This window comes from Cimex lectularius, unplaced genomic scaffold (assembly GCF_000648675.2).
Source record: "Cimex lectularius strain Harlan isolate CLEC.00 unplaced genomic scaffold, Clec_2.1 scaffold223, whole genome shotgun sequence".
NCBI lineage: Eukaryota > Metazoa > Arthropoda > Insecta > Hemiptera > Cimicidae > Cimex > Cimex lectularius.
In genome coordinates, this window is record NW_019392771.1 from 601,081 (window position 1) to 625,349 (window position 24,269).

A 24,269-nucleotide genomic window follows, 5' to 3' on the forward strand; every position below is an offset into this window, starting at 1 on the left:
TTTGAAAACTTAACATGAAACTTAACATTGTTTTGGTAACTGAAAAGTGTGGATTGTTAACATTGTTTTAAAATAACAACACTAATTTGCATTTTAATTGTTTGGGAATGATAGAATTTTAAAGTGTTAACATGTAATGTAATATTATGCTTTGTTTATTTTGTATCTGTTCTAGTTCACATTGAGCACTCTAAGACTAACATAGAGCATACGGAATCAACTCTACGCCCCACTGAAGTTCTCGATTGTTTCAGGTTTGTACAGAGGGAGATCAAGGATGGAAAGGGAGAGAGACTATGAAGAGTACAATTTAGAATCACCGAGAGAAGTTTATCCGCCTGACAGGTACACATTATCGCAGGGGCCTTCTAGGGATGGTTACACGAGAGCTCCATCGGAAGACAAATATCATCACCATCACGAACATCACCTTGATCATCATGTCCACGACCACACTATCCCCGTCCATCACGATCATCACCATGACCATTCAATCCCCATCCATCATGTCGACCACGGGATGCCCTTGCATCATGATCACCACCATGATCATTCAATACCTATACATCATGATCATTCGATCCCCATTCACCATGACCACCACCATCACTCAATGCACCATCATCATCCCCCACCACACAGGCCAGACCATCTTCACGATCCTGAAGAGTACCATTCACCGCATCAAACATCATCAAGAAGAGCCTTAAATGCCATTTAATGTCGACTCCCCCATCTAGCGTATCAGAATTGTAATTGGTGTTAATTTTTAATCCAACAGCTTTTTTTAAGCACTTTTTTATATATAATTGTTTAAGTATGAACAACAAGATTTAATCAGCCAATATATTTATTTTCATAATTTGTTGAAAAGAGTAATCATTACCAAATATTGCCAATTTTGTGATTTTAGTAGCATGTAAATATTTGAGGTAAATGGCCTTAAGTAGTTTAAGAGAGGACATTTCCTTTTTGTTTGATCTATGTTATATTTTCGGCAATAATTTAGCTATAATTTCTTCTTTTTTTTATTGGTGTAAAGAAACTCGGTGGGCATGCACTGAAGAGAAATCATTATTATCAAATTTTGTAGAGTAGGAGGTAAAATAATGCCCATCATCTTCCTTCTCAACCACCCTATTCATGACTTGTGGTCCATCTCCTCTTTAATACCATAAAATGTAATGAACAAGGCCTGTGTAATTGATGACCATGTAATTATTTGTACAATTTGTAAAAACTAAATAAAATTAGAAACAAAATATTTAGATGCTGTGTAAGAAAATGTAATTTGTTTGATATTCTCTCTTATAAGAATTTAAAAGTCTAACTTCTCAAAAATTGCAATTTCATTTATTTATAAAGCGAAACCTTCTTTTACGTTACATAGTTAACTTATTTTATTCAAATATAACACTTAACGGTCATTATGACACTTTTTTATTGGCATTATTTTGCTGTAGTATAATTTGGACACCTTAATCACTTAATTCTTCATAAATGACGCAATTATTTAATGAATGTTGAATATTATTTAACTGTGTAAATATTTTTTAAGAGAAGCTTGAGTTATTTTTATGTATTTAATTAGTTTTGTAACAAGCAACAAAATGACAAGATATTCATTGTTAAAAATTCGTTGAAAGAAATAATGTTATAAGAGTTGTCTTAACAAGAATCAGCTTAAATTGAGGAATAAATTCCTTTTTTAACATAATTTTTTCAAATCATATAGTACATTACTTTTTCATCTAGGTTTAGAATGTTTTGATAATGTTCTGCAGCATAAACAAACCATAATTATTTCATTTGAAGTAGGCAAAACCAGTTTGCAAGTCCTACATGACCAAAAGAAGTGTGCACACGCCATGCACACACACATACACACACAGAAACAGACACATGCACATATACACCAAACACAAACACAACACAATCAATAACATATGTACACCACACTTGTAATAAATAAATTATACACACACACACACATTACTTTATTATATGTAAGCCAAGACTTGTATAATATAGACATAAAGACTGTAATGTATAGTTAAATCGATAACCTTTAACTCTCTACTTTAAAAGTTTTTAAATCTTTAAGAAATTATTTTCTATTGCCAAAGGAATTAAAAATAATGCAAAATGAGGTGATGAGATAGCAAAAGGAAACCTATTGAATCATTGTAGTCATCCTCCTAACAATGGTTAATTCTTTTAGTGTACAAAAACCTAGAACAATTCTTGCCTTAAACAAGATAATAAAATTGCTACTCCAACATGTGTACAGCAAATTTAACTAATTAAGAACAAAAATGAGAATCTCTTGTCATGCATCTAATTTAATGGATCTAGAATAATAGCATTGCTACCATTGGCATCCTAATTAATTAATTTATGATAAAAATGAGAATCTCTTTTAATGCATCCAACCATGTGGGTATTAACAAAATTTAAACTGTTTGGAAATATTTGATTTATATAATAACTTTTCTTTTAATTAATAACAAAATTTTGTCCAATATTGCAAAACAAGCTCTAATTAGTGGTTTTTGCCAATAATGAAAAATAAGTAGTACAGCATTGAAAATGCAATAATTAATTGGAAATAGAGTTTAAATAAATTGTAGAAAGTAAAGTTTAATCTTGCAATTCCAAAAATTATATACCCCAGAGGGAAATTAAATTATATATCTTTACTTTATTTGGTTTTTAAAACTACGTAGGCATTGCACTCCTGTTATTTTACTCATGTTAAATATTTTTCTTCCTGCTCTTGAACTGTCTTTTATGGGATTTAATTGTTTTGCTCATCAGTAATCACAGGAGTGAAATGTTCTCAAACTGTTCAAACAAATATTCGACCAATTGTTATTCCACTCTAACGGATCACTATTGTAATACATCGTTAAGAGTCAATAACAGTTAGGTTTAGGGTAATAAAAAATAAATTATACTATTAAATATATTCTTTATAACAATGCTCAATGCTAAATTAATTTAATTTACCAAAGTCTGTTGATTCATGAAATGTTTATTTGTTTATATGTTATTTTTAAAAAAATCAAGCTGGATGATAAAAGGGAAAAGAAAGAAAAAAAGAGTTCTAATATTAGTAAAGGGTTTTTATTTTTTATATGAACCCAATTATAACTCTTAACATATTAAAATGTACTGTGATGCAATCAGTTTTGTCCAAATTGAAAATGGGAAGCAGCAAATTTTGTTATATGCCAAATTTTATTGCACTAAGCTTTCAGCTGCTTCTAGATTTATATTTATAGTAATATTTATAAAAAATAAGTTACATGGAAAGTGCTTTGAGGGAAAAGATAAACCATAAAAAAAATCTTTGATACCAATGATATTACAATTATATTCAGTCGTATTTAATTTATGGCAAGCCTATGTTGTCAGCTTACCATAAATGCAAATACATAAAAGAAAAACATTTTTCATTTTGGCAAAGTGTAAAAAAAAAATATAAAAATAATATTTAAAAATGACCTGTGATCGGGATTTACTGACGGAAGTGCAGACAATTGCTAAACTCATTAATTTTAATAGAATAATGTAAAAAATATGCAAATTTATAAACTTTAGAAAAGGGATATAAATATGTAATTAAAGTATCCATACCCTATTGCCTATTGGTCTCTTGTAATATATTAATAAGCTTCATACAAATTTTCATTTCAAATGCTACGCAATTCCCACTATCTACTATAAGCACACAACTTTTAAATTTATTAAATAATATGATAATTGTAAATATGAATTAAATTTGTATATCAAACACTTATTTATTTATGTTTTGTGCACCCTTCAACTCAACAAACAAAAAACATCTTTGTGAAAAAAAATTTAAATTGTCTCATATCCAATACAAAATTATTTTTGGTTTCTTAAACTAGGGACGAGTTTTTCACTCAGTGTGTTGATTGATATTTAACTTTGTGTTAATGATAAACTCAATTTTTTCAATGAAATTTATTAAGGCTCTCTTATAATATGTTTTAGGGAAGAAAATGTCTAAAGTCCATTTGTTTTAAAATCAAAATAGACTGCCTAATTTGACAAATTTTTAACCTGTTAAAAGTCTACCAATTTCTATGCCAAACCATATCAATCCATTGTTTATTAAAACATATTTCCTTATTCTACATTACAAAACGTTGATCATAAGATATTGATGTTTATTTGTATATTTTACCAATGAAGCTCACATACAAGATAGCAATATATTTCATCTTGATTGAACAGAACCTTTTTTAAATTGAATAACACAACAAAATTATAGCTACAAGTCACATTATTACGAATATTTTTTTTTATTTACCATGAAACATATCACATAGTTAAACTTTTAATACAAAAATGTGCAAATGCATTTTAATGAGGAAAAGAACTTTATACAATGAGTTCATTCATTTTCTCCCACATGACCCTAAATGCATACATTTAATTGATGGTGCCTGTAATTTTTAGAGAGACTGATTTTTTTTCTTTTGTATAGTTGCATTGGTTGTTCCCTTGGAATGGAAAATTATTACATTTTTCAAATTATTACATTATTTCAGCAAAATTACTTACTAGATACTCTTATTTACTATTGCAATTTAACATGTTGATTTGATCATTACATTTGAGTCTAATTATCTAAGTTTTATAAAACAACCATAATAATATTTATTAATACTAGGTACAAAGACTAGGCTAAATAAATGATGACGTAGAAAATATATCTCTGAAAGCTCCCTTAAAGTGGTTATTGTCTTATTCAGTTAACCAGTGCCCAATTTACTACCCACTCTGAGAAAATTGTATTCTATATTAAACATTTGGCATTTTACAGACAAAACCAGTAAAAATAGGCAAATCAAGAAGCTACATAGTCAAAGTTGTCCATTACCTTCATCCACAACATTCAACAGGTAGTCAGCCTTTCTGTCCAAAATTATTTTTACTAAAATCATTTGATGAGAAATGTAATAGAGCAAAAGCACAACTTTTATAAAAGACATTTGTAAAAGTGCTTTTGTCATAGTTAGCCTTCTATCATCCTATATTTGATAAATGCAAAGAACAAAGGATTTGAAGGAATTTTCGAACATCTTTAAATAATCAATTTAACTTTTAGTGACTTACCTATACAAATATTTACATTGTCTGTCCCAAAACTGTAAATTTAAAAAAAAATTGCCAACATTTTGCCTTATTTTATAGTTGTCTGAGTAATTTTTTTGAGAATTAATGTAATGGTCTAACTTATTATTTTACTTTTAAATTTTTACCATTGTATGTTTGAGGTTACATCATCAGAGGTTGAATATCAATGAAGTCTTTAGTTCCAACTGATTTTGATCAGCGGAAACTAAAGGCTTCATTGATATTCAACCTTTGGTAATATTGTATACCATATATAATATATAATAATTATATAACAAAAATATGGTGATTAAGTAAGTAAAAATAATATATATAAAAAATAAAATCAAATAAAAATATTAATTAATTACTTGAACAAATATAAATAATTAACACATTTTTTAACAAAAATATTATACAATAAGAAAAATTCAGTTAAGGGAATTTATTGGCTGTGTTCACTATTCTACGAAAAGGAGTACTTGAAGTAGTTGAATGGTACTCATTTAAAATTTTAATAAAAAGCAATATAAAGTGAAACTATGCAAATATGCACATGCACATGCATGTGAGTGTAAGAAATGCAAGTTAAATAATTTATATGGAAAACATTTTTATTGTGTAGGCATAATAATTCAAGATTTAACTTACCACCAAACTTGATTGTAGAATGCAGAAAGAGGATAGTTAAAAATAGGATGATGAAGAAAGTTATTGGCTGAACATGTAATTCTGTCAACAGTATTACTTGACAGTTAGTAGAATGTTAGGAACTATGAATGTCTCTAGTATGCAAGTAACTCAGTAAAAAAATATTATCAATTCAGCAGTCGATTATTTTGAAAAGAGTAAGTAAATCAGAGTGTAGTCTATGTGCCTCTAAGGAAAGTTAATTAAAGTACTGTTCAAAATGTCTATAGTCAGTTATAGTTACTGTCCTGGCACCTCAGGGACACTTTTCATAAGAAAATTGATGACTACTACTGTTTTTATTTTATTCAATATGTTTCATCCTTCTACAGTTTTCGTAGTTCTTGTCAAATTGTTGTAACAATTTGTGAAGCCAATGGTATGGAAGATACTCCTATTTTATCGGCAAGAATTCTGAAAAATTTAAACTGTACAGATTGCAGTTTTTTCACCCTATCAAATACAGTTGGATGATGGGGGGATTGAAAAAATGGTCAGGGTAGGTGGTGGCAATCAAACTCACAACCGCACGATCTATGCGCAAGAGATGCTATCAGATTAAAGTTTATAAATAAATTTAACAGTGTAGGGTCTTACAAACGATATGTAATTAAGTAAATTTCACTGATCGAGCATTAAGATTGAGATCGGTAGAATAATGAGACAAGAAGCCCAGCATTTTTAAACTGGAGGATTTAATATGATCAATGTGGGCAGTAAAATTTAATTTATGGTCAAAATTAACACCATGATCTTTAGTAGTCATTTTAGAAGGAAGAGTATTATTATTAATGAAGTGAGTTAATATATAATTAGCTTTAGTCTAGTAGAAACTCTTAGAATAGCATTTTTAAATATTAAGAAACATGTGGTTCTCTACAGACCTGTGATATTGAGCATTGAAGTCAGATTGGAGAATTAAGCAGTCATCTTTAGGTATAAAAAAATCTAAGTTGTCAGCAAACAGAAGAGGATTCGAATACGTATTTTAGAATAAAACTCAAGAAGATTGTTGATAAAATATTAAATAAGAATGGAGATGGATGAACACCTTGGGGAAAATCAGAAGAAACCTTTATTATTTGAGACTGGTAGCTGCCTAATGCAACAAAGAGAGCTGAGAATTAAAGAGCATCTTGTGGTCAACATCAGTTGAATAATAAATCTTTTTAAAATGTAAAAATTAAATTAAAAATAAAAATAAAATTACTGTTTTGAAGAATTTGCATTGATCTATATATACATGGATTTCTTTACTTCTCTGTGTATAATAATAGTATATTGAGTTACCTAACAAAATAAGAAAGAAAATGCAATAAATGAAATCTAATATACCCTGAGGAATATAGAGTACTTTGGCATAGAATGAATAAATGTGTGAATGTAATTCATTAGCACGGATGGAAGGGCATATCTCCAATTGTCCCGAGGAATATCAGGTACTCTTAAGTAGTGTGAATGTCACTATATATCATGTTTTTATTTTGTTTCTGTGTATTTATGTTTGTTATTTGTCTTATTTTATCAAGGCTCTCAGGTACAGAAAGGCTAGCAATAGGACAAAAAAAGAGAGCGTTGGTTACCATTGTACAATAAGACATCTTAACTCAGCTGGAGAAACAGAAAAATAAATTAGCAGGATTAAAAAGCAAAAAATAAGAAAACAAATGTAAAGCTAAAGAAGAGGGGGCTGGCGATGACCACTATAGTTATTATAATTCATAATGGTGAAATAAGTCTGCTATATTATATGGAAATTTTTAATTTTAGTTATTATAGAGTAAGCTTTGTCTATCAAGTCGTTCAGAAGTAATAATAAAAAAAATAAAATGTCTTTTTTGGTATAAAAACAAAGAGTTAAAGGAGGAAAATTAATTGTTATTAGAAATTTTGTCGAGTTCTTGAAATTATTGATTTTGTGTGGTTGCATTATGTTGTATTAGTCTGACTCCAGGACTAGGGCACACATTCTTGGTTTATTTTCTTAGGTCTACGTTAATTTAACTTGAAAAACAAATTTTTTAAAAAGTAAAAGGCAGAATTTCACAATTTCAAGAAACTCCTTGAATTCCAAATGGCAATCGTTGGCATCACTGTTGGATAACAAGAAAGAGGACTTGATAAGTTGATACAGCGTTGTAGGTTCAACAGTTGTTAGCACATCTCGTTATCTTTCTTTATCGTTTTCCTCAGACTATTTACTTCAGTTATGGACCTTGACGTGATCGAATCTCTTCAAGACCTCAAGTAAGTAATACCGTCGAGCTGGAAAAAGTCTTTTCTCACGGTGGCTGGTGTTTTCCAGTTATCCACTCGATGAAGAAGGACTTAGAGCTGCGGTTGCCGAAGGTCCTCTGTCACCACAGTACACAGAATGCGTGGAATGGATGACCAAAGAGCTGAAATTCCTCTACTGCCTCGACGAGCACGTCAACGCCATCACCTCCAGCGAAGACGTTCCGTCGTTTTTAATGGAAATAACAAGTTTTTTAAAAGAGTTGGGTAAGTTCAGACAATTTCTTCTTCTATTGTCCTCATAACACCAACTTGTACCAGATACTTTTGAACCTGAAGCCTTCCACAGTTCATTGGCCTCTCTGCCAGCCATACATAAGTTTTCTTGGGTTACTTTCTGGTAGCGAGTCTCTCATCCTCTGATCCAATCGACCATATAGTTTTATTAATTAATCCACACATTCCAATCCTCCGATTTGGGGAATCTAGTGTCAAGCTAGGTCATCATCCTCTCAGATCGCCATAGAACACTCAGTCAATTCGATTTCCAGCATTATCACTACAATTTGTCTACATCTATATGTATAAATTAAAAAGATTTAGGAATCCAGGGCCATAATTTCAGTCCTCAGAAAGTCATTATCTTTATTCTGCCGTCCTCTGGCACTTTTTACCACATTTGGCAGCAACCACTGATGGTAGGTAGTATTTGCCTTGAAACTGTTCCAAGAGCAGAGCTGTGGAAGCTGGTAGACACCCGAATGAGGAGCCAGGCAGCACAGCGGGAAAAAAGTTAAATCCTCTCCCAAGGATTAGCATATTCACACTTTTTTCTTCCCTGCAGTACTTGATTGTGACAAGAGAAAGAATGTGATAAGGCATATAAAAAAGGAGAGAAATTGAGAAAGAAAAAAGGGAGGGAGAATGAGAGGAGGTAGTAGAGAGAAAGAGAGAAAGAAAAATAGAAAGAAGGTGAAAGAGAACAATATACTATGATAGAGGGTGTAAAAAAGAGAGGATGTGATAAATAAAGAAAAAAGGAAAGCAAGTGAAAAAAGGGAGAGGACATGATAGGGGTTAGTAGAGAGCAAAAAGTGAAAGAGAGAGAGAGGAGTAGTTTCTTTTTACAAGGGTTCACAACAGCAGAGGTCATATGTGATGCCTCGGTGTGTCAATGTTTTTGTAGAAAATTATTTGGAAGTATGTTGAAGATTTGAATGCAGCGCTGCTGGATTTGAACCCAGGACCTTTATCTTACACCCTAAACCATTGCGGCCATCATCATATTCAGCATTCATAGTCTTACGAACTTTTTTTTAGTATACCAAATTGTTTTAAATTTTTCTAGAGCTAGATTTAGACTAAGGCAATGTATTCTTGGCAGAGGGGACCTGACAGTGGTCTGATTCTAAGTCTATCCCTAACCAGCCTAAACTGTGGTGGTCATCATCGCATTCAGTATTCATAATCATAGTCTTACAAACTTTTTTTGGTATACCAAATTGTTTTAAATTTTTCTACAGCTAGATTTAGACTATGGCAATGTATTCTTGGCAAAGGGACCTAACTGGTCTGATTCCAAGTCCGAATATTTGTGGGTTTTCTCCTACATTAAAATATCACTCAGAAATATTTGATAGTATTATAATTCAACTTTTTCCCCCTCCACCACCACCACCATACTTCCTTATTCAACAGAATGCTACCATTTTGTTATTATTTATTTATCCTATTTATTATCATTTGTTCTAGGTTGTGAATACAAAAGTTTGACAGAAGGAAAAATTCAAGACAGACTTCAGTCTCAAGAAGATCGCTTAAAGCTTTTAGACTATCTTATAACGGAACTTTTAGGAGCAAGGATAATTAGCAATAGGAACCCAGCTTCTAATAATCTGAAATTGGTTATTGTAAGTTTTTATTTATTTTAGTTTTTATTTTTTTTAACAGTTTATCATTGTTTGAACTGAACACAGAATGAAACACCGACTGCGGCCTGCATGAAGAAAATGCTAATCGCATTGAAAATCCCCCGACCACCTGATAACGTGACGTCTAACATGTTATTTGCAAAAATTAAAACAAAGGTGAGTGATTTTTCAGAGGGAATTTTCTTTTCCTGATTTCTTGAGTTTGTCTAGGTAGAAGAATCTAGTCAAAAGTGTATCAGTGACCCTTTGTTCACTGGTCAGTTGTCAGAAAAACAGTGGAAGTCTTTGGAAAAAATTCAGCAAGAATTACAGCAGGAGTATGCTATCAGAAGGCAGATGTTGTTGAAAAGGCTCGATGTCACCATTCAGTCATTTCAGGTCATTGACATTTTTAAATAGCCAATTTACATTATTTGTATCACAATAAAAGCTACAATTTAAATGTAAAATCATGGATATATGATTAACTAAAATTCATTTTAGTGGTCTGAGAGAATGAAAGGAAGGGAAAATGAGATAGCAACTCACTTTTCCGAGAAGCGGAACCTCATGACAACAAAGCCAAACATAAAACTTTCAGATCTGTTAGCTGCCAGGCATCATCTAGCTATTTTAGAAAAGACTTCAAATTCAAACGTTCGAAAAAATACACAATCTTCTGTAAACAAACTCATAATTGGAGCAGTAAGTTTTTTTTTTAATTAATTTGTTTTATAGAACAAATTAATAATTACAACAACTACTTACTATATTTTTATTTTCTAGGTGCCAGATAGAGGAGGGCGGCCTGCAGACCAACAACCACCTCCACCAGAAATGCCTAGTTGGGCTCCGAGAGCATCTGGGCCACCAGGTAACAATTTTTGTCGAAAAAATCTAATTTAAATTTATATAATATGGATATATCTTCCAAATGCTTGTTAACTCATTTATCTTAAAGCCCCTGGTACTTATGCAAAAGCTGATACAATTTTATCATCTCATGAGTAATAAAGATAATGATGTTCTAAGCAAGTTTTCTTTTTTTTGTCTGCTTACAATATATCATTATGAAATTTGTCATTTAGCTCGCAAAAGGTATAGAGTAAAGATAATTAACTCTTTTGTTTAAAGGAGGGGGAGGTGGAGGAGGAGGACGTGGAGGTGGTGGTGGTGGCCGAGGAGGTGGCAATGACAGAGGCCCACGGGTTCAAGGAGGTTGGAATTCTGGAGACAATTATCGAGGCGGCGGTGGTGGCGGCCACAGAGGAGGGGGATATCAAGGTAATAATTATCAAGGAAGTGGAGGTTACCACGGAGGCAGAGGTGGTGGTGGCAGGGGAGGAAGTGACAGACATGGTCGTGATAGAAGATACTGACATCAGGGGCTGCTGATACAGCAACATTACGGCTATTACCTCATGTTCGGTTTATACTACTTTTGTTAAAATCGATAATTTTTGTTGTCTACTTTGGTTTATAAATGTTTTGTTGTAAATTGTCTAGGCAAATATTTTTATTGATATCCAAATCAAGTTTTGTAATTTTCATTAAATCAACTTTTTTTTATAAAAAAAAATTAACTTATGCTCAAAATATTGAAATATACTTGTCTTCAAGCCTTTCCTTTTTGTAGTTTTTTTTCCCACATACTTGGCCTGTATTACAGTGTACTTAACAGTACTTAAATCAGACCCTGGATGAAACATGAGTCTGAATCCACTTTTAAATAAGAAGTAAATTTAAAAATAAATTTATTATAAATTAAATTAGGAATCAATGAAATTTGGATAACTGCATAAAAAAAAAACTAAACTGAAGTAATTTGTTAGTCAGTCTAATTATTTAATACAGCTCATATCCTGGACATTCACTTTATGATCATAAACAAAAACGTGTGTGTACTCTGGCCAGATTTAGATAGTTGTTACATGTAAGATAACTAATCTTTTGCCTGATGTTGATCCTGTAGTTTGGTTGTTTTCAATGGTTGTCCAACTCAAATGAACTTGTCTTACAAATTATTTTAATTATACTATTAATCTAAGGCCTTAGACAAAATGAAAAAGCAAGTGTCACCAGCGAGATTCGAACCCACGAACTTCACCTAAATATGTTGCTGCTCTAACCACTTGAGCTATGTGACTTCGTTCCACTAGACACCAACTCATCTCATCTTACAACCTTTCAAAATTTCCCGCTTTTTGCCATATTTTCAAATATTGTGTAATCAGGATTGGATTCTTGGCGACTAGTAGTTATTATTGACCATATTAATTAATTATACTTTTAATCTAAGATCTTGGTTGAGATCAAAACTATAATTTAACATTTTTATTGAGAAGCTTGTCAGGTAAAGATTACCAATTGAGATTGTCTGGTTTATTCGTTTAATGAATTTTTAAATAAAACAAAACGGGGGACAAAAAAAAAATACTAGGAATTGTCAAACTTTCCCTATTTACACTAATCTCAAGTCTATTTATCCTAATTTGTCATAAAAATTAATTACCTTGCAGGAGATGTCCTTGCCCAAAATTTTTGCAGGTAAAAAGTCAATGTTTCTACATTTTTAATAACCAGTTGGTTTCCAGCTGAGATTTTCAAGTGTTCAGTTTACAAACAATGCATTTTTCTTGATGTCAAACATGATTTCCAGCCACAATGAATCAGTGTAAGAAACAAAAGTTAAATATTCTATAAAAAATTGGATTTTTAAAAATAAAATTGCATTTAATCCCGATATAACAGAATTCAATGATATTGGCAGTGGGAAATGAGCTCCAGGAGAATGTAAAAAAATTGGCTATATTAGACCAAGGTATCACCAATATATCGTGTGAGTTTTTGTAAAAATCTTGCCTTTTAGTTTATTGTTAAACTAAGTACAGTTCCAAAGGTAATTTTTCATGCTGAATCTGCTAGTGCTATTAGAATTTAAGTAAGTTAAGTAGTTAAGCAAGCAGACCTGGTGATCATTTTTTGTTTTCAAATATGCCCCATTTTTTCATATATTTGGAGTCTTTTCCATTATAAAAATGATGATACAAGAAAATTCAATGATCTGTTCTGGAGTTTTTCTTAAGAACTCGATAATTACAATTTATTGTGTAACTGGTGGGGGGAAAGGAGAAAATTGACAATTTAATTAATTGAATAAAATATTTTTTTTTAATTTGTGGATTTTTTAAAACTTAATTTTAAACAAAACAATCAGTTACACAATAAATTGAAATATTCAAGGTCTGAAGGAAAAGAAATAAAACGATCAGTTACAAAATAAATTGAAATTTTCGAGGTCTGAAGGAAAAGAAATATCCAAAACAATGAATTTTCTAAAAAAATTTATCACACATTTCAAAGTCCTTTCCATTCTAAACATAAAATTTTCCTTCAGAATTTCACCATTTCAAATCATGTAACTGGCTAAAAAAGAAGAAAATTGAATTGAATGCAATATGAAAATTTAATTTTCATTGATCTTTTGTAACATCATGTCACGATACATAGAAATTGGCAAGGTCTGAGGGAAAAAATATCTCCACGTCAAATCATGAATTTTTGAGTTTCTAGTTTGTTTTTAGATGTAAAAGAACTTTAAAAAAAAAATAGGTCATTATATTTAAAAAACAAAAGTAAACAGTCAGTTTAATGTGTCTACTTATTAAAATTTAATAGCACGAGCAGATTGTAAAAATACCTCTGGAACTATATTGAATTTTGCAATAAAATAGAAAGCATAAAATAAAAGGCCACCATAATTCCAAAATTTAAATTACATTAAAAGTTTGTAGTTTGACCTTCCTTGAACTGTCTTATTCAGTTCTCTGATGTTTTCTTGCCTCACTTCACAATTTATATTTCATTTTATATATTTTGAAAACCCACAAATAAATGTACGTAACTTTTAAATTGCATATTGTAATTTTCATACACACGACGGCAACTCGTGTTATAAATGGAATTGCCATCATCTATGAAAAGACATAGTAAAGGTTAGAGAAATAAGTACTACAAAGTAAAGGGGAGGGTATGATTTATTTATTATCAGAGAATTACAATCTTATTTACACATAAAGGAATAAAACAGATATACAATAAAATTCTACAAAAATAACAGGCAAAAAATTTAAATATTCTATTATGTTTTTAAAGGAAAAAATACCATAAATTTTTTAATATTTTTTACAATGAACATTCATATTGACACATTTAGGAATGTCTGCCGTGAACATGGATATCAGGTAGTGTAAGTACAATTCAGCTGTTTGAAAGAGGGGGAAAAAAAAAAAATTACCCACATGTTAAATGAAAGGCAAGTAACTAGTTATTGCTTTTTTAAAATTGGCCAATCCAATTCTTTACTTAGTTTGAATTTAGTTTAAAAAAAACAGACCAGTTTTAATCGGGCAGAACTCCCTTTAAGAATCTAATACGAAAATGTCCAAATAATTACATACAAATCAATAAATAGTCATATTGGCTGCAAGTGAATTTAAATTGCTAGGTCAATTTTGTCTACACATAAGGAGGAGAATATGTAAATAGGACAAAAAAAACCAAAGCTGAAGAAAACTTTGTATTAATCACCAATTTAGATGAGGAAAAGTCAGAATCCACAAAGTCTATTGTATTACAAAAAAAACTAAAGGAATTTACAGATGATAAACAGGCACATTACTGTGGGAAGGAAATTTTCTAAAGGAATGCTACTGGATTTAAAACACTAAATCAAACCTAAAAGATCAATAGACAGTATGCATTCAAACTTTTTTAATATTTAAAAATCTCTTCAACCTTGGTTTGAATAACTTAATACAGTCATTTTTACCATTCTCTATTAATTAAGTAAGAATATAATTCATACAACTCTTCATTTTCAAAATATCAGTATACATTTTACAATAAGAATTAAAAAAAAAATCAATTTCTTCAATGTCTGAAAATAATATGGTTTAAATGGTACAAGAAGAACCGAAGGAAAATCATCTTCGGAAAGGAAATCTTGAATTTCATTACACTCGATTATATATGTACATCAAAACACTGAAGTTAAAGTTAAACTTCAAGTAAAGGAAAAACTAACAATGGAAAGTAATAATTTCCAATCTAACACTGAGATTAGATCTTTCTCAGAATTTGTCCCAGGATCTACTTACCATAAACGTTGTTTTTCCTTTGTCGAAAATAAAAATAATAACTATTTCGACAAATCGAAAGGACGAAAGAGAAAGAATGAAAAACAAATTCCTTTGGTATTCTTCTCGAAGCCGTTTTTATGTTCTATTTCTTAAGAACGCACACCGTTATTCGCTGCAAACACAACATTTCCCTCAAAAGAATTTTCTAAAGATTCGTTTAAAAAATAATAAGAAAAGTGACAAAAGACAAATGTTTGTACTTAAAAATTAAAGAACTTGAGCTTACATTGTAAACTAAAATAAATATTGAAACATTACATTTTATCAAATGCATATGACCTCATCTTGGCCAGTGTCCCCGTCCTATAAGCAATACACATATATCATATTAAAGTTTAGCGAAAACGGTAATTAATTTTTTTCACCTCTGCAGCCACTTTTTCGAGCGTTCCCTTCAGCTCTTGGTTATGAAGTTTAATACTATGTTCGTCTGCTGACAAGGAGGAGTTTGAGTCATCAAATGAAACCACAACAGAACTATTTGAATTATTATCCCCTTCCTAAAACAAAGCAAGGAAAAACCAAAACAATATAAGATAATCGTTTATTTGAGAATTGGCTAAGAAAATAAAAAGGCTGTCACTTTAATGCATGCTTACTACATAAGGTTTAGTTAAAGAGATCTTATAATTAAAGAGACTGACCAATAAAGAAGGAAGCATCTAGTTCTTTTAACCATTTGAAAACATTCAGCATGAATATTGATTCTAATTATGTTCTACCATTTATTAAGTAACTAATTTAAAAAACTCATAACAGATAAAGCTAAAATGATAGATCTACCAATAACTTGTACAAATTAACACTGAACAGTTAGCATTGAATAAATTGTATCAATTATTTTACTTGTAAAACAATAAAACTATTTTACTATTGCTTCCCACCAATTAGTTAAATGTATTTTATATTAGTTTTATTTTTTATTAAAGGGATAGCTATAGATATATTTTTAATCGAGCACAGCCTTTTTTTGTGAAAGATTAAAATTTTGGAAATAAAAGTTTTTTTAAAAGGTTACCACATCGTTTAACTCATTCATTTTCGGCTTCTTATTAGCCGAATCCGGATTTGAGTCTGACGGCCTTTTTTTAGGCCGGTTTTCAGTTCCTTGGTTTTGATTGATTCCATTTTTGTGAAGAGGAGATGTGCTATTCCTTGATGCCGCCATCTAAACAAGTAAAAATTAGTGGAATGACATCATATACAAAATGAAATAAACAAAATTAATTGTTGATCCTTTTTAATAAAACTATTCATTTATTAATTATAATAAAAATAAATACAACACTGTTTAAAAGTTATTTATTTTTATTTAAGTTAACAACAATTGAAGTAGTCTTGATGGAAGCGTTTTAAAACAAAGGCGCATTAAATAAATGAATACGAATAAAAATCAATCAAATAAAAAAGAAAATTCATAAAACTAAAAAGAACGGTTATACTGACAAACTTTATTCTCAAAGCTGCGACATCATTTACTTTCGGGCTGTTCACAACCTTTTCAACGCACATCTTATGTTTTGGATTTTACTAAATGATGGCAATAGGATATTTTTTATCACAGTATTCCTTGTTATTGGATGGGTTGTGATTGAATTTTGAGAGTATTTTTTGGAATCTATCATTTTCAAAAGGGCTGGTATAAAAGAAAAAATCATTGAAAGCCCAAAGAAGTGGACAGGTTAGCTTTGGTTCATGTTCTGATTTAACGGTTTTGGCTTGACTGGGAACAGGGTTCATTCTTGGTACTATTTGACCGACTTGGGCTTCACGCTCATGCTCAGAGACGTCACCGTCATCTGAATCGGTATCATCATGATCATCCAAGTTACCAACCTTTTTCTCTTTCTTCAGGATATTGGCTGGTAGATAAGCGGATAACTGCTTCCTGGCAAGTAAAAATAATCATTTACTAATCATGTCATAATATAAACACATTTTTCCCCCCAAATTGTATACCTTCTCACATGACGAGCTTCTATTTTCATTGTGTCTTTAATCATTTTACTTGCAGTCGCTTGCCGATGGACTAAAATCAAAACAAAGGCAAAAAGAAAGGAGGAATTTGCATTTTGTAGAAAATTCATTTTTGATTATCAAACATGCTATGTATTAACTATATAGTAAAGAAGAAATATCCAAGTGCACATAAAAACCAATAATGAAAAAGCAGTATTAGGTATTAAAAAAATGCAATTTTTTATCAAGTAAAAAAATTTACATTTTATTGTTAATTTATTTAGAAATACTTTTTACTCAAATAATATAGCTATAAGTTAGAATAAATTCAAGAAAACTAGGGCGCCTGCTCTTACTGATTCAAACTAAAGGCTCATCACTATATAAGCACATTATGAAAGTTTTTTATCTCAACCAATACCTTTCATAAACATTAATTAATTGAAAAAAGTTATTTGGTCAATCAGACCACGAACTGTAAAGGATTATGCAAGTTGTTGAACTTGGACTTGTCAGACATATCAAATGGATTAAAACAATTTTTCAACCTTTACTTTTAAAAAATATCATTGATCTGCACTGAATTTCACCCATTCAACGTTTTTTTCTATTTATAAAAGAAAGTGTTTATTTCAATTGAACCTATTTTTAAAGTTACCTGACAACCTTTGAACATAATAATTTCATTTCAAGTGGCATACCTGATGTTGTAAAGGAGTGTATATCGTATGTGAGGTCGACATTCAGATTTTCAAGCTTCTTAAAAACAAGGCCGATAAACCACATAGACGTTGGGCTGGTTGTCTCTCCTGGTGGGTTCGGTGGTCCTGGGAAGCACTCGGGATTGACATGAGCTAACATTATGTGTTGGTTGCGCTCAAGATTTCCCACTAGGTGCCTAACTTTGGATTCGATCAACCCACACCATTCCAACTGCTCTTCAGCGTTACCAGAGCTGGCCATTAAAACAATAAAATGTCTAAAAGAGAAAAAATTATAACAAGTGAAAAATAATAAATATTTAGTTCATATTTAGTCGTTATAAATACTTGTATTTTGTAAAGAAGTTAGGAGCTTCAAATAATTTATCCCATGTGGCTCTTCCTATCATAATGTCGTCTGTAATCGAAAGACCTTCATTGAATGCTTCTTGAAGGATTGTCCTTGTTGAAGTCGAAACATTGAAAGTTGAGTTCTGTTGTGGATAGACGGGGGTAATAATCGGCATTAAATGATAACGATCGGATACAGTTACCTAAAATAAAAACCAAATAAAAAATAGCATATACAGAATTATACAAGAAAATCAAATGCTGGCAAATATTTACCCGAGGGTCCCACACAGGAAAGCCAAGATTTACCGTATCAGGTTGTTTTAGTAATACAGGTTGGGGCCACTTCCATTGTGAAAAAACAAGGAAAAACTTATGTACAAGGGTAGCTGCAACTGCATTCGGATAAAGTTGACAAGTCCTTGCTACTAGCATTGCCCAAGAAACACCCCCTAGGTATCCCATTACATTACTATAAATCCCATGCCCTGAAAAAAAATTATTAATTAAACATTTTCATGTTTCAAGAAGCTTTGAAGACAATTGTAAGACTGCATGCATTACGTTGAGGTCAGATTGATAAACAATTATTGCACTATTTAAGTGAAAAATACTTACGTTTTGCCCATAATTTGATTGTGCGAAGTGTGAGGCGAAAGTTTTCGATGTCAGGTACCAACCTAAGGATTTCATCAGTTACTCGGCAACCATTTAAACTTCTAACACACTTCTGATCGAGATTTTTAAGCAACATGTCATCCTTTAAGTCCTGAAAAAAATAATGAATAAGTTATAAATTAAATTAATACGACATTCTATAAACAGATTGTCAACTTACCATTGCATCTGGAATTTCTTTGAGTGCAAGCCTTGCAAATAGCATGTCAATTTCAATACCATCGAAATTCATTTTAACTACTGGTACAAAAGCATCTTCTACTGCCTGATGGAATACACACAAAAAATTAAAATGCTTCAAAATATGCAATTGTTTTATTTTTACTCACCCTCAAGTCTGTCACTTCTGGATTTTGTTTGAGCTTTTCAAAAAATGAAGTGAAGTAGTCAGAGCGATCGATATGCCTTGGAGCCACACAGAGTGCGTCGATGTCAGCACCCTTGTGATGTACGCCGAGCCTGTATGAGCCGAATGTGTAGATTTTGCCGCCAACTTGTGAAGCCACGCTTTCAGGCATATTCCTACTGATACTCAGTTCGCGTATCCACTCTTTCACTAACAGGTTCAGCTTGCTGAGGATCTCCATCCTATATGTATGGACAACGGATATCTCCAAAGGTAAATAAACAGCTCACAAAAACATAAATTAAATTTTTTTAAGTTTGTTTAATAACTGCTTTTGGAAACTACCTTCAAACTAGAAAACATTTTTAAAAACCAAAAAGGCAGTTATTATACACAGAAATTAATGTAACATCCCTTTATTATTATTTAAAAAAAAAAAAAAAAAAAAAAAAAAAAAAACCGAACTTGAACTTTGTCAAGTTATGGACGTGTAGCTTGATCATCTTTGATCACCCTGTTTGCTTTTTGCTAGGTTTGTCTGTCAAATGTATCTCAACATTTCATTACACTCAGAAGTCTTTCTGAAGAAATTTTAATGATAAATAAATCTGACATAAGAAAAGAAAAAAAAAGAAAAACTAACATCAGTATGCTTATCAGGATGACAGGAGACAATCAACCTACATGAATATAATAGTCAAATTTCTAAATTTTTTCTTCTCTTCACATTGCATGCTTTTAACAACTTAACAAGATATATTTAATGCCTCAATTTATAGGATGATTTTATGAATAAACTATCTTAAAACCTGAATTGTGCTTTTTTGGGGAGTACATTATACAGAAAAAATAGTAATACTGAAAGAAGTCTAATTAGCAACAAATTTAATAAAAACAAACAACATACGGATGGTTTATTATAGTATGAAGTACAAAATCGGATAGAAACATGGAAGATTAGTTGTCAACAGTATTTTCAAAGTCTAACCTGTGATTGAGCTCCTCATCAGACTCCATTACATTGTAGGGCTTAAGCGCTTGAACAAGCTCATTTGTTCTCTGGACATCTATTTGTTTCGGACCAGCCAGAGTTATTGCCGATGTCAAGCCAAGAGTGCGCTGCTGAGTAGCCGTCTGCTGTTGCATTTGTTGGCTCTGCTGCTGCTGCTGCGGGGGCAGCTGCTGCACTGTACCTTGGGACGACCACATTTCTTCCCTGTCAAAAGTTAATAAAGAGTTCTAAACATACACACCATTGTTTCAAAGGGTTTAAGAGCGAAATACGATTAAAACTATAAATAATGGGGATAATAACATAACATGCAAGACAAAAATTTAAAATTAATTTCTGTTACACACACCATTATTGCATTAATCATGTTAAATTTAACACCTTAAATATATTTTATGAACTACTACATAAAGGAATTTGTTTAAAAAATAGTTTATTGTAAGTAAATGTTGATTGATATTAGAGAGATACTTGTCACTAACACAAAAATTAACTGTTGCACTGACACATCCTAATTTAAACATGAAATTAACTGAAACAATCGATAATAGGTAGTTCTCTTATCGTCATATAGCTATCAAGAAATTGAAAGCAGAAAAAGTAATTTTAACCTTTTAGGATGAGAACTAATACTGTTAATCTATATAAATTAATTATTAACCTTTTGACATGATACAGAAAAATATAAAATCTCATGAACTAAAAATTAATCAAATGTCGATAGTGACAATAAAGCTGAACTACTTTAGTTACAAGTTGTCCAATCCTGTTGGACAATAAAAAATTATTATTTTTAAATTGCCATCCTTTTTATTTTGCAACACATGTTTTTTCTCATTGCATTAGACTAAATATTTCAATATCAAAACTGCAACAATTAACTTTCATGCTAGTTTACTTCTAAATTTTAAAATAATGTGGATGGCAAGTTGAGTGAAAAGAATAATATGATCGACAATATGATCTAATAAAAAAAAACCTTTGGCATTGTGTATATGTTAGGAAGCATATGTTACAAAACTCTCTTACCAGAAAGATCTATATGGAGATTTCAACAGCATTTGGTGAACAAAAAATATTTCTTTAACGTTTCAATAACTGAGATAGAATAAATGTTCTTTAGGCAATTCACATGTGAGTAGAGACAAAACAAATGCTTTTAATATACAAATTAGTTTGTCAAAATCATTTCAAAAAGCGCGCTGTAACAAAAGCCATACGTAGTTCCGGTTAGATTTTTGTTTTGTTTTTCCAGACAAATATCACTCTTCCTTGCACTGTGTTAAAATTGATATTAAAACATTAAGTCTATTTAATCTTTTATCAACAGGCATATGACAAACCCCTGGCCTGTTTTAACTTCAGCTGCAATCAGAAGAATGAATACAAATCATGTATTTTTATATTTTTTGTTTGTTTTTCAAAGAACATTTCCTCGTAATTAATGCGCAGAGTGCAAAAAATTGACTGGGTCAGATAGACAAGATTTGGAGCTTCGATTGGAAGACTGATCAGTTTGTAATCGAATGACTAATATATTGTTATAAACATTTGTGTTTTGGAAGTTTTTAAGCTTGTGAAATTAAAACTATATTATTAATTTTATTTCAAAATTAAACAACTACATTATTTCCCAATTTTCAAATTGCTAATTTTGCAGTACCTACTCCCCTCCCATGATTTATTTGAAAATCAATGTTATGGCCTATTTTTTAATAACTTAATGGATATAAAAGCTTTAAATGGTTAAAACATTACAATGCTGCTGTATATATATTGTAATGAGTTATTTAAACATTTTTTTTATCTTTTTTAAATTTAATTTTCAATCTCCATCTTGTCATCACAATATAATTTAGAAGTGTATAAAACAAAGAATTTTTATTTTCAAATTCTAAGTTTAAAACCTGAAAACATTATAAAATATCAGACAGGATTCAATTTTTTACTTAATATACATAGTAAATTCTTTGCTGTTTGAAGAGTAATACTGTCTTCAAACAACACAAAAAGTACAAAAGTTTACAATGAAAAAATTTAATAATTTGTAAAAAATTGTGGCAAAAGGGGAGTAATTCTGATAGAATAAATATCCAAAACCAAACCCAAAACTACCATTAAGAACTATACCTTAAGGTAATAAATTTCACACTATAGAAATATATGCTGTTTGAGCTTAACTTTTTATTTTCTAATTAACTGTGCACACTAAACTAGTTGTGTCATTAAGAAACTATTTATTACCTTAAAATTGTAGCCACAATGTTTTAGCATGTTCAATTGATGAGAAGCATTACAGAGCCTAGGTAGTGTTGCGTAGAGCCTCTCTTTAGATCCATCTCACCATCTTAGAAAAGACAATTAATTCAAAACTCAAAGAAAGCTATTAAACTACTAGTCTACTAATAAATCTAATTTAAAACTTATAGTGATAAAAAAGAAGAAAAAGGTGCTTTCGTTTAAGTTTTTAATGAAAATAATCTTTTCCTGGAGACAGTGACAAAATATTGAGTGCAGTCAGATTATTTGAGAACTCTGGTCAAAAAAGAGACGTTGGTACCTAGTTCAACCCCCTTGTCTGTAATTTGTTAGTTACCTATCATCTTGGTCTGCCAATCCTCGATGATTTTGTCACAGATTTGCTCAGACCAAATCAGTGAGGATGGCATTCCCTTGATGAGAGGTAACTATCAAACTTCTCATCCTGAAGACCACAGGAGGATACAGTACAACTCTCTATAACAACACATAGTTTTGTTGTTTACAAATCCGTTACCTCGATACACTATTTGTTCTGGTTTGTGTTGATCTTCGCGCTTGATAGCTGCTAGCCAACCAAGTATATTGAGATCTTCGATAATGCATAGCTTGAGACTGTATCTAAGTCGAGACTGCAACTGAATATAAGTCAAACTGTCCGTCAGGAGAGCGATCAAGATACTGTGTACACCTTCAAGTCCGGTGGAAAAGTGACTCGGTAAAGTAGGGGGAAAGCAAAGGAAAGTGAGCAGGTATTGTATCATACAATAGCGGTAGGCGGTAATCCCTTTCTAGAAAGGGCCTCCGGATAATCCAGGTAGAAATGAAGTTCCTCTGGGTTTTTTTTGACAAAGCAGAATTGTTATTATTAAAAATAACAATAGGTTACTAGATGACAATTCAAACTGGTAAAAGGGGAAAACCTCGATATTATGTAACATGCTCTATGTGTTATATTAAATGATCATTTTCAATTAGAAATAGAATGAGCATGTAAAGAAAGATAGACATGTGCAAAAAACTAAAGAGCCTATTTAAGCTTTTAAAATTAAATTTTGGCCCGAAATTTTTGCAGAATGTGTAAATTGACTTTAACATAAGACATAGAAGGAGGGATTGATATAATTATGTGTTATTTAATTTCCAAGGAGGACGAAAATCAGGAACAGAGAGGGCTCTCCTTAAAAGGAAGACATACAAAACAAAACGCGGGTTAAAGTAAAATCTTTACGGAAAAAACAATCCGATATAATGTCGAGCGCGGCCGGGTCAAAATTCTTCAAATCCCACAATTAAATTGAAAATCGAGTAAAAGGTAGAAGTCTGATTTGTTTACGACGGGACCGAAAGCGTTGTAAGTTTGTAAAAACGACGAGAGAGGAAGTGCTGTTATATAAATATGTACTTACTTTTTGCCGTTTAAAATTATATTGTGTAGTCTTGAAATTCGTACAAACTAACAAATTTAGGACAGACAGAAAACAACAGAAATACGTCTATAACAAATCCCCCATCCTACTACTAGTTAATATGGCGTCTCACTGTTTAATTTCCCCATTGCAAACAGGGACTGCGCTAGGTTAGCATGGGCAACCGGTATTTTTCGACGTTTTTGTGCTTTTGGCAAAACTTCGAACTTATTGTTCGAGAGATTTTGAAACGGTTTTTAAATTATTTGCCGGATCTGGACGTAAAAATCCAACTATCCTTCGTTGGATGTTTTCCAGGATTTTGGCCGATTATCTTTTCGATATCCATTTGGCACTGAATTACGTCGCA

General features: G+C 31.2%; 3 protein-coding genes and 1 long non-coding RNA gene across 15 annotated transcripts in view; 3 read left to right on the forward strand and 1 right to left on the reverse strand.

Moving 5' to 3' along the window:
* The window catches only part of LOC106666769 (voltage-dependent L-type calcium channel subunit beta-1), a 218,199-nt gene extending 214,635 nt beyond the window's left edge, over nt 1-3,564 (forward strand). For all 8 annotated transcript variants that reach the window (XM_014394195.2, XM_014394193.2, XM_014394194.2 and 5 more), the window contains one exon: nt 255-3,564. In XM_014394195.2, coding sequence (XP_014249681.1) covers nt 255-721 — 467 coding nt within the window. In that variant the 3' untranslated portion in view covers nt 722-3,564. The remainder of the gene's footprint in view (nt 1-254) is intronic.
* Nucleotides 3,565-7,951: 4,387 nt separating this feature from the next.
* Nucleotides 7,952-11,535, forward strand: LOC106666770 (protein FAM98A-like). The gene is made up of 8 exons (XM_014394204.2): nt 7,952-8,085; nt 8,144-8,340; nt 9,826-9,983; nt 10,050-10,160; nt 10,215-10,382; nt 10,488-10,688; nt 10,770-10,857; nt 11,118-11,535. The coding sequence occupies exons 1-8, from the start codon at nt 8,048-8,050 to the stop codon at nt 11,360-11,362; spliced, it is 1,206 nt and encodes a 401-aa protein (XP_014249690.1). The 5' UTR covers nt 7,952-8,047; the 3' UTR covers nt 11,363-11,535.
* Nucleotides 11,536-14,572: 3,037 nt separating this feature from the next.
* On the reverse strand, nt 14,573-24,128 carry LOC106666718 (poly(A) polymerase type 3). Of its 5 annotated transcripts, none has more exons than XM_014394094.2 (14): nt 23,900-24,128; nt 22,476-22,578; nt 20,208-20,435; nt 19,203-19,461; nt 19,034-19,138; nt 18,814-18,964; nt 18,472-18,683; nt 18,193-18,398; nt 17,845-18,122; nt 17,144-17,213; nt 17,021-17,072; nt 16,203-16,352; nt 15,550-15,684; nt 14,573-15,487 (listed from the first exon to the last, which is right to left on the reverse strand). In XM_014394094.2, exons 3-14 carry the CDS (start codon nt 20,426-20,428, stop codon nt 15,449-15,451), a joined length of 1,878 nt encoding a protein of 625 aa, XP_014249580.1. In that variant the 5' UTR covers nt 20,429-20,435; nt 22,476-22,578; nt 23,900-24,128; the 3' UTR covers nt 14,573-15,448. The 5 variants fall into 5 exon arrangements, with proteins under 5 accessions (XP_014249580.1, XP_014249579.1, XP_014249578.1 ...); XM_014394093.2 differs by lacking the exons at nt 22,476-22,578; nt 23,900-24,128 and adding an exon at nt 21,261-21,546 and having other exon boundaries at nt 14,573-15,296; nt 15,443-15,487; XM_014394092.2 differs by lacking the exons at nt 22,476-22,578; nt 23,900-24,128 and adding an exon at nt 21,261-21,546 and having other exon boundaries at nt 14,573-15,296; nt 15,411-15,487.
* Nucleotides 20,931-21,775, forward strand: LOC106666722. The gene is made up of 2 exons (XR_001340469.2): nt 20,931-21,365; nt 21,562-21,775. It is a non-coding gene; the product is annotated as an uncharacterized LOC106666722 (long non-coding RNA).
* Nucleotides 24,129-24,269: the final 141 nt, after the last annotated feature.

Bases quoted from the DNA above. Each gene is read 5' to 3' on its own strand.
- LOC106666718 (XM_014394093.2), bottom strand. From the start codon at position 21,292: ATGCTGTTGAAATCTCCATATAGATCTTTCTG. The intron at 19,462-20,207 runs GTTAGACTTTGA...CCATACATATAG, and splicing joins GATGAGGAGCTCAATCACAG to GATGGAGATCCTCAGCAAGC. The intron at 18,965-19,033 runs GTAAGTTGACAA...TATTTTTTTCAG, and splicing joins AAGAAATTCCAGATGCAATG to GACTTAAAGGATGACATGTT.
- LOC106666770 (XM_014394204.2), top strand. From the start codon at position 8,048: ATGGACCTTGACGTGATCGAATCTCTTCAAGACCTCAA. The intron at 9,984-10,049 runs GTAAGTTTTTAT...AACTGAACACAG, and splicing joins ATAATCTGAAATTGGTTATT to AATGAAACACCGACTGCGGC. The intron at 10,383-10,487 runs GTCATTGACATT...AATTCATTTTAG, and splicing joins TCACCATTCAGTCATTTCAG to TGGTCTGAGAGAATGAAAGG.